Source organism: Neomonachus schauinslandi, chromosome 8 (assembly GCF_002201575.2).
Source record: "Neomonachus schauinslandi chromosome 8, ASM220157v2, whole genome shotgun sequence".
Taxonomy (NCBI): Eukaryota; Metazoa; Chordata; class Mammalia; order Carnivora; family Phocidae; genus Neomonachus; species Neomonachus schauinslandi.
Window position 1 is genome coordinate 5586106 of NC_058410.1, and position 13442 is coordinate 5599547.

General features: G+C 48.8%; 1 protein-coding gene across 1 annotated transcript in view; it reads right to left on the bottom strand.

Moving 5' to 3' along the window:
- Nucleotides 1–11280: 11280 nt before the first annotated feature.
- PACRG (parkin coregulated) overlaps nt 11281–13442 on the bottom strand; it is a 523314-nt gene continuing 521152 nt past the window's right edge. Inside the window, exon 5 of the mRNA XM_021693419.1 lies at nt 11281–11442. Coding sequence (XP_021549094.1) covers nt 11282–11442 — 161 coding nt within the window. The 3' untranslated portion in view covers nt 11281. The remainder of the gene's footprint in view (nt 11443–13442) is intronic.

Here is a 13442-nt window from a genome sequence, read left to right on the forward strand (position 1 = left end):
AAAGGCCGGTGGAGGGGCTGCGGTGAGCTGTGTGGGAGACGTAGTACGTTACTCACTGGCCTCTGTGAGCATGGATTGGAATCCCAGAGTCTAATGTTTGGGAGGAACTTTGAGATCAAGACCTAGCCCCGTCACCTCCTGCTACAGAAGGGGAAACTGAGGCCCAGAGGATTTAAGTGTTTGGTGGCCAAGAGCTCTCAGCTGCTTGGTGGCCTCCTGAACCCCAGCTGAGGGCAGGCCCTTTGTGCCCCTTGGAAGGGGAAAGGACATGGGGATGGGAAACTGAGAGAGGTCTCTGAGCCAATGAGGGGTGCTGTCCTGGTCGAAACCCCACAAGGGAAGTCCTGGGCAGATCAGCATCTGGGGGCGGGGGGTGAAGGCTCCAGGAAGGGATGCAAAATGCCATGAGCAGGAAGCGGGCATTTGTGGAAGGCATCCTTCCCACCTTTGTGCTTTGGCCTTTGGCTGACCTGCTCTTTCTCATTTCCTAACCTCTTGAAGGGGTTGATGCTGTTGTACGGATTCACAGAATGTCAGGGTTATAAGAGACTTCTAAGTTTCCGTGCGCCAGATTTCTGCCCACTGTGGGAACCCCTTTGGGATGGTCTCTGGTGGTCCCCGGCCCTTCTTGAAGTTCCCAAAGAAAAGGGAAGTCTCTAGCTCCTTGGGCAGCCGGGCAGCTTCGAGTCAGGTTTAAACAGCGCATGGACCTTGAGTGCTCACACAGACCTCCAGCTCACGGGTGGGAAGCCCCATCTTGCTTCCACATGGCCCCCCTCAGAGATGCTCCAGCTGGCACGTGGTGGAAGGACTGGGGCCTTGTCTCTGGCATCACCATCTGCCAGCCGTGTGGCCTTGGGCCAGCTCTTTTGCTGCTCCGAATGCCCATTTCTCATCTCTGAGACGGAAGTAGGGGTGCTGTGTTAGCAGTAGTCTCTACGAAGTGTGTAGCGCCCAGTGAGCCTCCGCCTCACACTGCAGGCCACGCATCCTGCTCCCTTCGTGTTCCTCGTGTCACTTAGGACAGGGGCGCAGGTACAGAGTCAGCAAACGGGAAGAGAGCACGCACGGCCCCGACCCTGACCCCGAAGGAGCCTCGGATGATGGCGCAGTGGTCGCAGCCGCCGATCAGAAGCCAAGGCCAACAGGGACTCCACGCGTCCCCTCGCTTCCTCGCCACCTGAGGGGACCCCGGCCACACCCGCAGGTGCCCATGCCCGGCAAGCAGAGACGTCGGGCCAGGCTGCAGCGAGCATCTCACGCTGAGTCTGGCAGGAGGAAACGTAAACAAAGCCGTCAGCACCCTCCTCCTCCGGGCCAAGGACGAGCCCCGTTCGCAGGGCTTGGGACTGAAGCGAGGAGGATTAATCGTGGCGCTCTGAAGGGAAAACTACAACTTTCTTTCTTTCTTTTTTCTTTTTAAGATTTTATTTATTTGCGAGAGAGACAATGAGAGACAGAGAGCATGAGAGGGAGGAGGGTCAGAGGGAGAAGCAGACTCCCCGCTGAGCAGGGAGCCCGATGCGGGACTCGATCCCGGGACTCCAGGATCATGACCTGGGCCGAAGGCAGTCGCTCAACCGACTGAGCCACCCAGGCGCCCAATGAAACTTTATTTATTATTTTTTAATAAAGATTTTATTTATTATTTGACAGAGAGAGAATGAGAGAGAGAGAGCACATGAGAGTGGGGAGGGTCAGAGGGAGAAGCAGACTCCCCGCCGAGCAGGGAGCCCGATGCGGGACTCGATCCCGGGACTCCAGGATCATGACCTGAGCTGAAGGCAGTCGCTTAACCAACTGAGCCACCCAGGCGCCCCTGAAAATTACAACTTTCATATGGAGCTTAAAATACACAAATTAAATCCCATCTGTCATTAAATACCGGCTCCCTCTCACCCTGCTCTATGCCTGCGGTTCCTGGGAAATTAAAAAAATGTTTGTCCAACGACCGACGATCGATCCTGTTTTAAGGCCCAGGAGGGCCGGAACCCCATCTGAAAGAGGAGGGTGCTTTGAGGCTGGGGAGGCCGAGAAGAGAGCCAGCGTGCCTGGAGGGCCCGAGGAGCTGGGCGGCGCTCGTGAATAAACGCAGGCCGCAGCTCTCGGTAGCGTGAGCTGAGCCGAGCTGACATTTCCACTAAGAAAATGCTGAGGAAACATTTTCATGCAATGGAGTCAATGTTCACCATGGCTCAAAATAAATGCTTTCTGGTATTCTGCAGCAACACCCCAAATCACCTCACAGTGAGAAACACGGAAGAAAAAACGTAGTCGTGTGCCTTGGTCTCTTCAGCGGTAAGCAAATGGGCGGCTGTGCATGGGGTGTCGCCTCGGGTCGGTGCCTCAAGGCTCCCATAACGCTAGAAATCACACCGCGGGGCACGACCCAGCGCCCATCACGTGCTGTCTCTTCGTGATCGCAATGGCCACGTGTTCTGAGATGGGCCTGTCTGGGCCTTCCGAGGGGAGGGTGTAGATCTACATTGTATTATTTGTTGTACATTTATGGTACACGGGTGGCTATATGGCCCAGATGTCTTCTATTGAGAGGTTAAGCCTCAGGCACAGTTTTAAGTGGTTTTCACAAGATACCTTATTTAATCCTTCCAAAATACTCTTTCCTCCCGTCTTCCAAATGGGGAAACTGAGGCTTGGAGGATTCTACGGGAAGATCAACATTGTCCAGCAAGTAGGTGGTGGAGCTGCAATTTAAAACTTGACCTGAATCCCAACCAAATCCCAAGCCACCATTTCTCACCCCCTCCTGCCCCACACCCCCTCGCTGGACTTAATTTTACTTCTTACATTGGAATTAGATCGCTCCCTTTTCTAGCCAGTCCAGAAGGCCCACGAAACCCTCAGGGGTGGGGAGGGCCTTCTGGCGGCCCCTCTCGCTGCCAGAGAAGCAGAGCCCTCTATGCACTTAACCACTTGGTGGATTCTGACGGGTATTTTCCAGAGAAAGGCTTTATTCAGTCAGGACTCTGACCTCTTGTGAGGCGCTGTGGTATTTGTTAGATACGTGGCCTTTACTGTTAGTGACGTTATTAGATATTCAAGCAAGTCCAGAAAAACTCCGTCTGTTCCCTCCCAGTAAAGCGTTTTAATCAATTTCCTTGTTTGGGTCATTTTTGTTGTGCTCTGAATGAAGGGAAAAGCCACCTCAGAAGAGGAGAGTTTATTCCCCTCAGCACACAAAGATCCTCCAAATAGATGGGATTTGGGGCAGAGATTGTCACACTTCAGGAATGTTTTGCCGTTGGGTTCCCTCTAACCTGAAAATATTCTTTTCATACGGAGAATTCCTAGGGGAAATGTAAAAAGCCCACTCCTATGACATACTTCCCCCTCTCGAATGGAGCCTACTGACGGGTTATTAAAAATCTACCTTTTTGTCAATAAAGTTCTTTAGAGGACATTTTCCTTGCTGCATTTTAATGTAATGTTCACTACCCCAGATGCATGAGGGACGAGACAAAAGGCCCTTTAAAGCTCTGGTTCTAGAAGGTTCCTAATGGCATTTAGTGGAGTGAAGTGACACACGGACAGGAGTAGCTGCAGGATGCTCTCACCAACCTGGGAGACAAACCTTAGGCAGTGGGAGATGCCCACGCCGGCAGCGGACTTCGGGAAGGGGGCGAGGCGGCCAACGTGGTAAGCGAGCTGTTTGAGAACAGCTGCTCCGAATTTTCTGAATTCTCACCAGTTAGCTAGAAAGTTCCCCTTCTGTATTAATATAAGTAATTCGACTTTTTAAGTTTCAAGTATAAAGATGACAACCACACTGAATATTTGGAAATGTGATATTGAACAGTGAGACTTTAAGCCCCCCCTTTTTTTTTTTCTGGTAACACTTGAAGTAAAGATGATGGGTTTTTACCATTGGCTTTTTATTGGTTGGTTTAAACCATATTTTTCTAAGGTACACCTATTTGTTCTCTAGACTGAGGACATTTAGTTATCTTCCTGATGAGGGAAGTTGAGGTTTTCCTATCATTCATAAAGGCTACGTTAAATTAATTTCCCCAAAGGGTCCTATGCCAAATGGAAAATTGCAAGAGTGGCCGGCTTGAAAGCAGGGTCCATGGAAACCTGTGGCACCAAATCAATGACTTTCAGTGTAGACAGGCCTTCACAAAGGCTGGAATCAATGTCCAGGACAGAGACCTTGGTTTGGACCTGTCATTCCCAGACTTTGCAGGGCATCAGAATCTCCTGGAGGTCTTGCTTAGACGCACAGGCTGGGCCCCACCCTGCAGTTCTGATTCAGCAGATCTGAGCAGGGGTTCCAGAACGTGAATCCCTCCCAGGCGATGCTGTTGTGAGACCACGGACCCCACTTTGAGAACCACTGAGCTAGGATGTGCTGGGGGGTAACTCCGGGTGTCGATGGCTACTTCTGGTTAGCCTCCCTGAGAACATAGACTTAAATGGACATCTGAGTCCATTTGTGCTGAGTCCCCCATGGAAACATGCGTACGATTGCGGGTGTTTGGAACTGACCCTGACGGTCCTCCTGATTCTAGCCCGGTACGGTGTTCCTGGAGGAACCCAGCGGGAGGTATGGGAAGAGGAGACGGTGAGCCCGAAACCCAGCACCGCGTGCCAAAGCCATGTTGATGTTAGAGCTCACATGGAGGCTGTTGGTCCGTCTTTAGACAGCCAGATGGGCCCTGTGTTTCTGGGAGATGGGGAGGATATTTAAAACACTTTCATCTGACCTGGTTTAAGCAGAATAATGAATGCCTGTCCCCACGATAGAAGAGCCTTTTTAAATTTTTCAAAGTCTGAGCGTCTTCAGTGACTCTTATGTTGGACTGATAATTTTTTTTCTCAGGACACCCCAGGGAAGTTCAGTATTCCCTGTCTGTCCGCCGGAACACGCGAGGAGGGGCCAAGCTCTCTCTGACAGTGGACCATCTGTGCCATTTTGTAAGGGCCACTCATTCACTGATTGAGCAAATGTTTACTGAGTTCTGACTCCACACCGGACATGCATCACGGCAAGGGGACACCATCATGCACAGAACAAACTCCCTGTGCTCACGCAGCCTGCGTTCGAGGAACAAGCAAACGAATACGCACCAGTGTGTCAGATACTCATCAGTGTTTTGGGGCAAGTGAAGCAAAATAAGGGACAGAGAGTAGGAGGAAAGGGGGGCCGAGAAAGGCTTTTCTGAGGAAGTGACATTTAGCAGAGACCAGGAGGAAGCCAGGAGTGAGGGAGCACAGCGAACATGAGGGGGAGGGTGTGTTGGGCTGCAGGCATTACAGAGCTCTGAGGCCAGAATGTTCAGCCTGTTTGCGGGGCAGGGGTGAGGCCAGCAGAGCTGGAACATGGAGAAGTGGGAGACCAGGAGGCAGTGGGGGGTGGGGGGGTTGAGGTCAGGGAGGTCAGGCATAGCCGGGAGCCACAGAGCATGGGGAACATGCGGCCATCGTGAGGTTTGGAGTCACTCTCAGGGACGAGGGGGTCATAGTTGGAGGGTTGGGAGTAGCTTGCTGATCTGAGGGGAGCTATGTCTGAAGGGTCATTGACATCTGTGCATAGCATCCCCCTGGAACAGAAGTGAGTAGGCAAGGCAGTGGTTGGGCTGGAATGAGGAAGGACTCAGGATATAGGCAGATATGGGGCCATCCTGATGATTCTGTAGACAGCACTCGCAAGGGATGGGATGTGGGATCAGAGAGGAAGAGAGAGCCAGGCAGGATTCTAGGTTTGGGATCTGAGTAAGTGGTGAAGTGGATTCCTGTTGACTGAGCTGGACCATGCTGGGCATGGGAGGAGACCGGACAAAGGTTTGGTTTCATATGTCTGGTTTCATCATCCTTTAGACATCCAAATGTTCAGTGGGGATTCGGGAAGTGGACATTAAGTTTGAGAATCAGGGGTGTATAGATGGCATCTGAAGCCCTGGGCCTGGGTGAGGTGACCTAGGGCATGGGTAGAGAAGGGGAGGGAGGCGGAGGCCTAGCCATGGGGCCCTGACGTATTTGAGGTCAGGAAGAGAAGAAGGAGCCAGCACAGGAGATAAGAAATAGTGGAGCATCTGAGCATCAGTGAATCTCCCCAACAGGAGGCTTATCCTTTAATGGCATTTGTCCTGGTCTCCCAGGGGCCCCGTCACTAAGTGGGCACACAGCACATTCTGTTCTCTCTTAATGGAAGCATGCCATTTCTCAGTGCAAGAGCCCGGCTTCTCCTCACAAAAGCGTTCCTAATGTGGCATCCCACGGTGCATAGCTGGGGACAGGCACGTCTGGAAATGCCCTGAAATGATCGTCAAAGTACCGTGGGCCACGTGCTCTCCCCTGCGTAGACAGTGTATAGCTTCCAACAGATTCTTAAGGCAAAAGGAGGGAATATTTCTCAGTACTTTCTAAAGAACCGCAAAGCTGACGTGATACGTGTTTAGACTTATGGAACACGGGAAGAGAACAGACCCTTCTACCCAGATTGAAACTTACAGAAATTTGGCAAAGTAAAAATGAATAAAGGATCCAAGTACCTTAAAAAATATTCCCACACAAACCACGTCAGTATTAGGACCTAAGGTCGGGTAACATTGTGTGAGCATCGGTAATAAACCATTTCTTCCTCGGGAGATCGCGCTGAGCCACCTTCTGGACCGGACTATGTAGCTACTGCCTTTTGCTTTAATAACATCCTCAGCACTTGAGCTGAAGGGGCAAATGACGGTTAGTTAGGATTTCTCAGAAACAAAGCCTGATGGGGGTTTTGGAATTCGCACTCACGCATTTAAGACCGCAAGAGAGACAAAGGCGACGCGAGATATTATCAGCACCGGATTCAACACCAATACGTATTTTCCTGTGGAAAGTGCTCTTGATTAAGCCCAGCACACTTGTATTATTATTATTATTATTATTATTATTATTATTATTATTATTATTATTATTATTATTATTTTCCACTTTGGGGCAGAGAGGATGCTTGTGGTTCTTTTGTATTATAACAGCACGATTACAAATGGTCATGTGGCATGAGATCACGGTCCCATTTCGGAAAGGCCTTTCCATCTGAGAGCGCAGGTGGGCTCTCTCATTAGAGCAAAGTGATGCTGAGTCTCGCGCACAAGGAGTAACCAGAAATTTAATGTACTTCAAATATCTTATTTTAGAAGACGTGAGGTTGGTTGAACTTGGGAAAGCCTTTCCTTCTGGGTCTCTAGAAGGCTATGGTGTTCTGGGAGGGCCCCCAGAGGGACACGTGGGTGGGGAAGGTGGACCATGAGGAGGACTTTACTGCCTGAGTGGCTCTGGTCTGGCTTGGAGCCCCGCTCATCTGCAGGCTGTGTGAGTGCAGAGGTCCTCCGGGACCCCGAATATTTAAACAGTGAATGTGAATTGTCTTGGTGTGAACGGGAACTTGGTCATTTTCAGTTTAGATCTGGAAGTGTCCCATGTTGGACGAACTTTGGTTAATGGGTGCTTTCTTAGAAAAGGGATGCTTGCGTGGAGACAATTGTTTAAAAAAACATTTGAGATTTTTCTGCCTTCACTTAAAATCCTATCAGAGAGTAGAAATTTCTCTTTTGAAAAATATTCAGGGAATATTTCCCAAGGTATATTACTTCTTTAAAATAAAATCAGTCTTGAGTTTCCCAGCCTCAGCTTGCAAAAGGCTAGTGATAAACATCTCAAAATAGCCAAAAGAAGTAAGAGATGCCGTAGGTATTGAAATAGACTTAACATGACTTCATTTTTACTTCTCTAAATTACAGTGCTCTGAGGTGTCCCGCAGCCTACACAGAAACTTCTCTAGAGAGCTCATGTAAGTAAACCCAGGAGGACTTAAAGCTTTCTTTGTTTAAGAAAACTTCAGTTTAGAAATCCTGTTCCCCAAGTATGCACCTATTTCACAGAACCTTTGAACTTTGTATTTCTGCCTGACATTTTGCAGCTATGGTTGGGCCATAGCAATTATGTGCTGGGGTTCCAATGTGGTGGAAGAGGGAAGCCACTCTTGCAGGTGAGGGTGTACCTCCTGAGATGGCTTCTGGAAGGGCAGGCGGGCTTGTGGAAGCTCTGATGTCTTTCTGACCAGGTCCCGTGTTCTACCCCAGACCTGTGACCATGAGGGGGCGGAGCCCACCCCTTGGCCAATGGGGACCTCGTTAGACAGACTGAGAACTGCCCCACCCTGTGCATCCTCATGGATTGAGCACCTACCTACCTGTGGCAGGCACTGGGCTAGCTGCTTTCCCAGGAAAATCCTCCTAGGATCCCGTTAGCCCACTGGGCACCCTGATGGGCTGACCACATGCATTTGTCATGTGATGCGTGTAACAAATCTGCAAAGAAAACATTGCAAAGCCTGTTCTGGGATGAGGGATTTGAGTTTTAGAGCATTTCGATAATTTGCCCAAAGTCACAAGGCAGTTACTCGGTGGAAAGAGATTCACACCCAGATGTGCCAGGTTCCCACTCCTGTGTTCTAGCCACTGTGCCCTGCATTGATCATTTGGCCCTTGCAGTGACCCTGGGAAGCAGAGGCTATTAGAGGTGATGAAATCAGGTTCAAGTGACTGGCTCTGGGCTCCGAAGCTCCTGAGCACCAAGCTCACGGAGTTCCCGCCCAGATCTTGACTCTCACATTCAGGGCCTTACCGATTGCTTCCCCTGACGAACCGTGACACTGGGATGGCGCCTTCCAGTAAAAATAATACAATCACACACGATGCACAGGCAGACAAACACCGTTGCCGACACCAGTGATCGACAGCTCCCACTTTTCATGGCGGCATTCCCTTAGGCATCTTTAAAAGGAAGTTTCAGCGTAAAAATGTAGGAGGTAGCAGGTGAAAGAAACCCCTGTCTCTTTTGAGTTAATCAGAAATTATTTGGGAGGGGTGCCTGGGTGGCTCAGTCGTTAAGCGTCTGCCTTCAGCTCAGGTCATGATCCCGGGGTCCTGGGATCGAGCCCCGCATCGGGCTCCCTGCTCGGCGGGAAGCCTGCTTCTCCCTCTCCCACTCCCCCTTCTTGTGTTCCCTCTCTCGCTGTGTCTCTCTCTGTCAAAAAATAAATTAAAAATCTTAAAAAAAAAATTATTTGGGAGAAGTAGAAGACAAACTTAGGGTAGGATCTAAAAAGCAGCCATTCCTATTTCCGTCCTGGTAAAACAACGTATGAAGAAGAATTCTCCAGAGAATGTGGTGCTGTTATGGAGTTATTTTGGTTTTCTGCAAAATTATCTCCTTACAACAAAGAACTCATCATTGCCTTGGAGGAAGTACCATGCTGTCTGAAGAAAAACTCATCATTATTCATAATGTTTCTCTTGGAAATAAAACGCCAAAGGTATAAGAAACTATACTAGGCCCTTCTCATGGATCACCTCTAGTCCTTAACAACATTCCTACAGGTAGGAATAATCTCTACTTTACAGCTGAGGAAACCTGACACTCAGAGAGTGAATAACTTGCCAGAGGCAGCAGAACTAGTAAGTGACAGAGCTGGAAGATTAACCCTGAGGTTTTAGGTCCAAGCCAAAGCTGGGGCTCTTGGGCCGGGGGGCGGATCTTCCTGCTCCCTGTAACAGGTAGCTTTCAAGAACATGACCCAGAGCAAGAAGCCAAGCCAGTTTCTGTCTGAGGCCAGCCTTGCTTCCATCTCCTAACAAGACAAGGCAGGAGATTTTGAGTAGAACTTTCCAAGGCCCCAACAAGTCACCATCTTTCTGACAGTCTCATGGATTTGGGTGTCCCTTCAAATTCATCAGTGATGCCAAGACAAGAGCTAATGGGTGTAAGTGAACATTGCAGTTTGGAGAAAAACGTGCCTTAACCTGTCAGTGTCTGCTTCTAACTATGCCTTTTCAAAATATACAGGAAAGCCACTTTGTTTTACATAGTCATGCATCTCTGTTTATCCTAAAAAATGCTTACAGAAACTAGGTGGTGGTAGCTACTTAGATACTAGATTTCGTATGCTGAGCCAGTCATCAAGAAAGACGAATTATGAACCAGTTTTCAAATTTGGTGTTTGCCTTTGGAAACTTGAGTCTTAAATAATTAGTGATGGTAACCTCGAGGCCAACGCTCGGTGCATGTGGAATACATTCTGCGTCTTCACTTTTGTGCAGAAACCGCACTTTGCTACACAATGAGATACTTTAGGCTATGCATTTCTGGGCAGTTACAGCATTTCTCAGGTGTGCGAAGTCGGTGTTCCGTCTTTATGAAGTTTTCTGGGCTGAGTTTCAAATGCCCCGAGCTCAGCACCCGGCATGCCTAAGAAGTCATTGTCGGGGCTGCCTTATGGTTGGGCTTCTCTTTGGGCACCTTTTTTTTCTTTCTCAGTTGGATGAAAAAGTACATGTTCTTAGTCTTTTTTTTTTTGTTAGAATAAAATTCCAAAATACTGCCTCAGACCTACAGAGAGGAGAACCCATCCACCTCGTTGAGAGGAGGCAAAGGAAAGGAGAATTGCCAAAGAATCGTTAAGATGCATATAAGTTATTCTCGAAAATGATCGAAAGCCCTGAGCAAACTGCTGGGTGACATCTTGTCAAGAACACACCAGGTCCTCAGACGCGGTGGGTAATAACGCGAAGGGACAAGCATTCACGCTAGCATTTTTTATCGTGTTTGCATGCTGCATTTCACACCCCCGACCCCCAGCCCCCCCAAACATGCACTGGAAAGCCCCGCAAGCCCAGATGACTAGTGGGCTGGAAGCATTCATTACGTTGGTAGCTGAGGTTCATAAGAGGCCACAAAACTGTCCTTCTGCAACTGGAATAGAGATTCAACAGTTTTATTGAATGTCAAAGCACAGAGTTCTGGCCAGCTGCTGGAGAAGTGCTGCGGAACAAGGGTTTCTCTTCCATGACAAACACCTATTACGCAGTCAGCATAAACTCTTCCTTACAACCTCTGACATCACCCTCGGGGCAGGCAGACACAGAACAGCAATTGCTGAATTGCACATGAAAATTATAGTTTTATTGTCTATACAACTGAAGGTTTAACTCGGACTCCTGCTTCTGTCCGAGCTGTATAAAGAAGCAATTCTTCTTTGAGAACAAATAAGCACAGTACGCTATTGTAATCTAAGAAACAGGCACTATTTATGTATTGGAAAGCCTTGCTCTCAATAGGGCTAACGGTCCAATGGCCCATAAGCCACTATTTTAGCAGCTGTAGAAAAGAAAGCTGTAGAAGTCACCAGGAATGAGATGCCGAAAGCAGCAGAGATGGATGACGGGAGCGCGGGACCGGGAGGGGAGCCCGCGCCACCCCAGCCGCCCGGCCGCTAGTTGAGCACGCACGACTCGTAGGTGGGGACCATGTACTTGATGTTGATGAACGCGTCCTCCCCGCCGTAGCGCTCCAACGCTTCCAGCGTCTCCTGGATCAGGTCGCCGATGTTCTCCCTCTTCTGCTGGCTGTAGTCGATGCCGTCTCCCGAGTTCACTGGTTCAAACACACAAAGAGCCCCGTTATTGTGCCGTTTTCTCCAAAAAGCCCTACACATCCATCTAGGCATTTTCTCCGAATGCTTGTTAAGAGATGCAAGCATGCAACACGTTCTAGGTGATCTTGCAGAGTTTTAGGAGCGCTAACAACTCTATAAAAATACAAAGCCCCACACTTGAGCTGATGAAAACTCCTCTGAACTAAAGAAACAGCAGACTAAACCTAAGTGGGGTGATCACAGTTACACGACAGATCACAAATCTCAAGTCTGACAGCGATAAAGAGTGTTCTCTTGGACCCTGAGTTCTTCAAAGTCCCGACAAAAGAACGGTCTCTCATCAGGGTGTTGGCCCCACACGGTTTGAACGGATACACTTGCGGAGGAGAGGCTGAGCCCGTCCCTGTGCCTTTGGTGATGTTTTATCTGCTCCTTCTCCAAGTGTCACTCATCTGCAATGATTTCCATCACCCCAGGTGTGGGTGGGCTAGGAGGAAACCGCCTTTCCTGCTGTGGCTGTTCTTGCTCATCACTGAGCAGGACAAGAGCTATGAGTTATGGTTTCACAGGGACCCAGCCAAGGCCAGGCCTCGAAGAGCCTTGAAGGGGCCTCTGCAGCTTCCCCTCAGGTTCTATGAGGGAAGGGACTCCCAGGATCGGCCCTCCAACTCAGACCATTTGGATGAGAAATATCTGATTGCGCCCAACCTGTACGATGTCTGCAAGAATTACCCTACCCAGGTCGGGGGGGGAGTCTGACTAAAACAGAGACCCTTGGCTTCCAGCCAGAGGATGGAGGTCCTGAGAGGTTTCCCCCAATAGCTGTCTTTGACACACACTCATGCTGCACTTCACTCACAGATTTCCAAGGGCTTCGGCCACACCTGTGCTCCCAGTAAGCGGGGCATTATTAGGCCTCTGCCGAGTTGCTGCCCTCACCCCATCTTATCTCTGCTGAAGTGAGGTGCAGCGGATGGGCTTGGGCCGTGGCCGCACAGGGCTGGGAGCTGCAGATAAAAGTCCTTATTCTATCCATATTTCAAGTATGGCTCCAAAATGTTGATTTTGCTTGAATATGAAAATTATAGAGGGAAAAATGGTATTTCAAAATTTTTTCCTCAGTTATTTGGGACACTTAAGAAAAGACTGAGTAATGGTTCAGACCAGTATTAAAAGTAACAATTGCAGCCCCACATGGCAGAGATAAGCAGTTCTTTTGCTCGATTTTTCCAGAAACTTATTAGAGAAATATCACTGTCTTCTGTAACATAAGGAAAATGGGAATTGCTCTCCTGGTTAGTTTCTTTCAGCTGGTCTGAAGGCAGGCAGAAATATCACTAATTTTCAGAAAGTGAAATTATGAGTCAAAAAGCTAAGGTATATATTAATTTTTTGTAACAAATGATCTTATAATGCAAAGTCATTAGGTGGGGTTTTCTTTTTTTTTTTCCTAGAGAGAGAGAGTGCGTGCGCTTGCGCGAGAGAGCGTGAGGTGGGGGGAGGGGCAGAGGGAGAGGGAGAAAGAGAATCTTAAGTAGGTTCCATGCCCAGCGCAGAGCCTGATGCAGGGCTCAATCTCACAGCCCTGAGATCATGACCTGAGCTGAAACCAAGAGTCGACGCTTAACCAACTGAGCCACCCAGGCACCCCAATTAGGTGGGCTTTTCTTACTCATGATGGAAGCATTTCTGTGATAGCATAGAAAGCTCGATTTAATGTAGGGATATGAAGGGGCACATGCACCCCAATGTTTATAGCAGCAATGTCCACGATAGCCAAACTATGGAAAGAGCCAAGATGTCCATCAACAGATGAATGGATGAAGAAGTTGTGGTATATATATATATATATATATATATATACAATGGAATATTATGCAGCCATCAAAAAATGAAATCTTGCCATTTGCAATGACATGAATGGAACTAGAGGGTATTATGCTAAGCGAAATAAGTCAATCAGAGAAAGACAAGTATCATATGATCTCCCTGATATGAG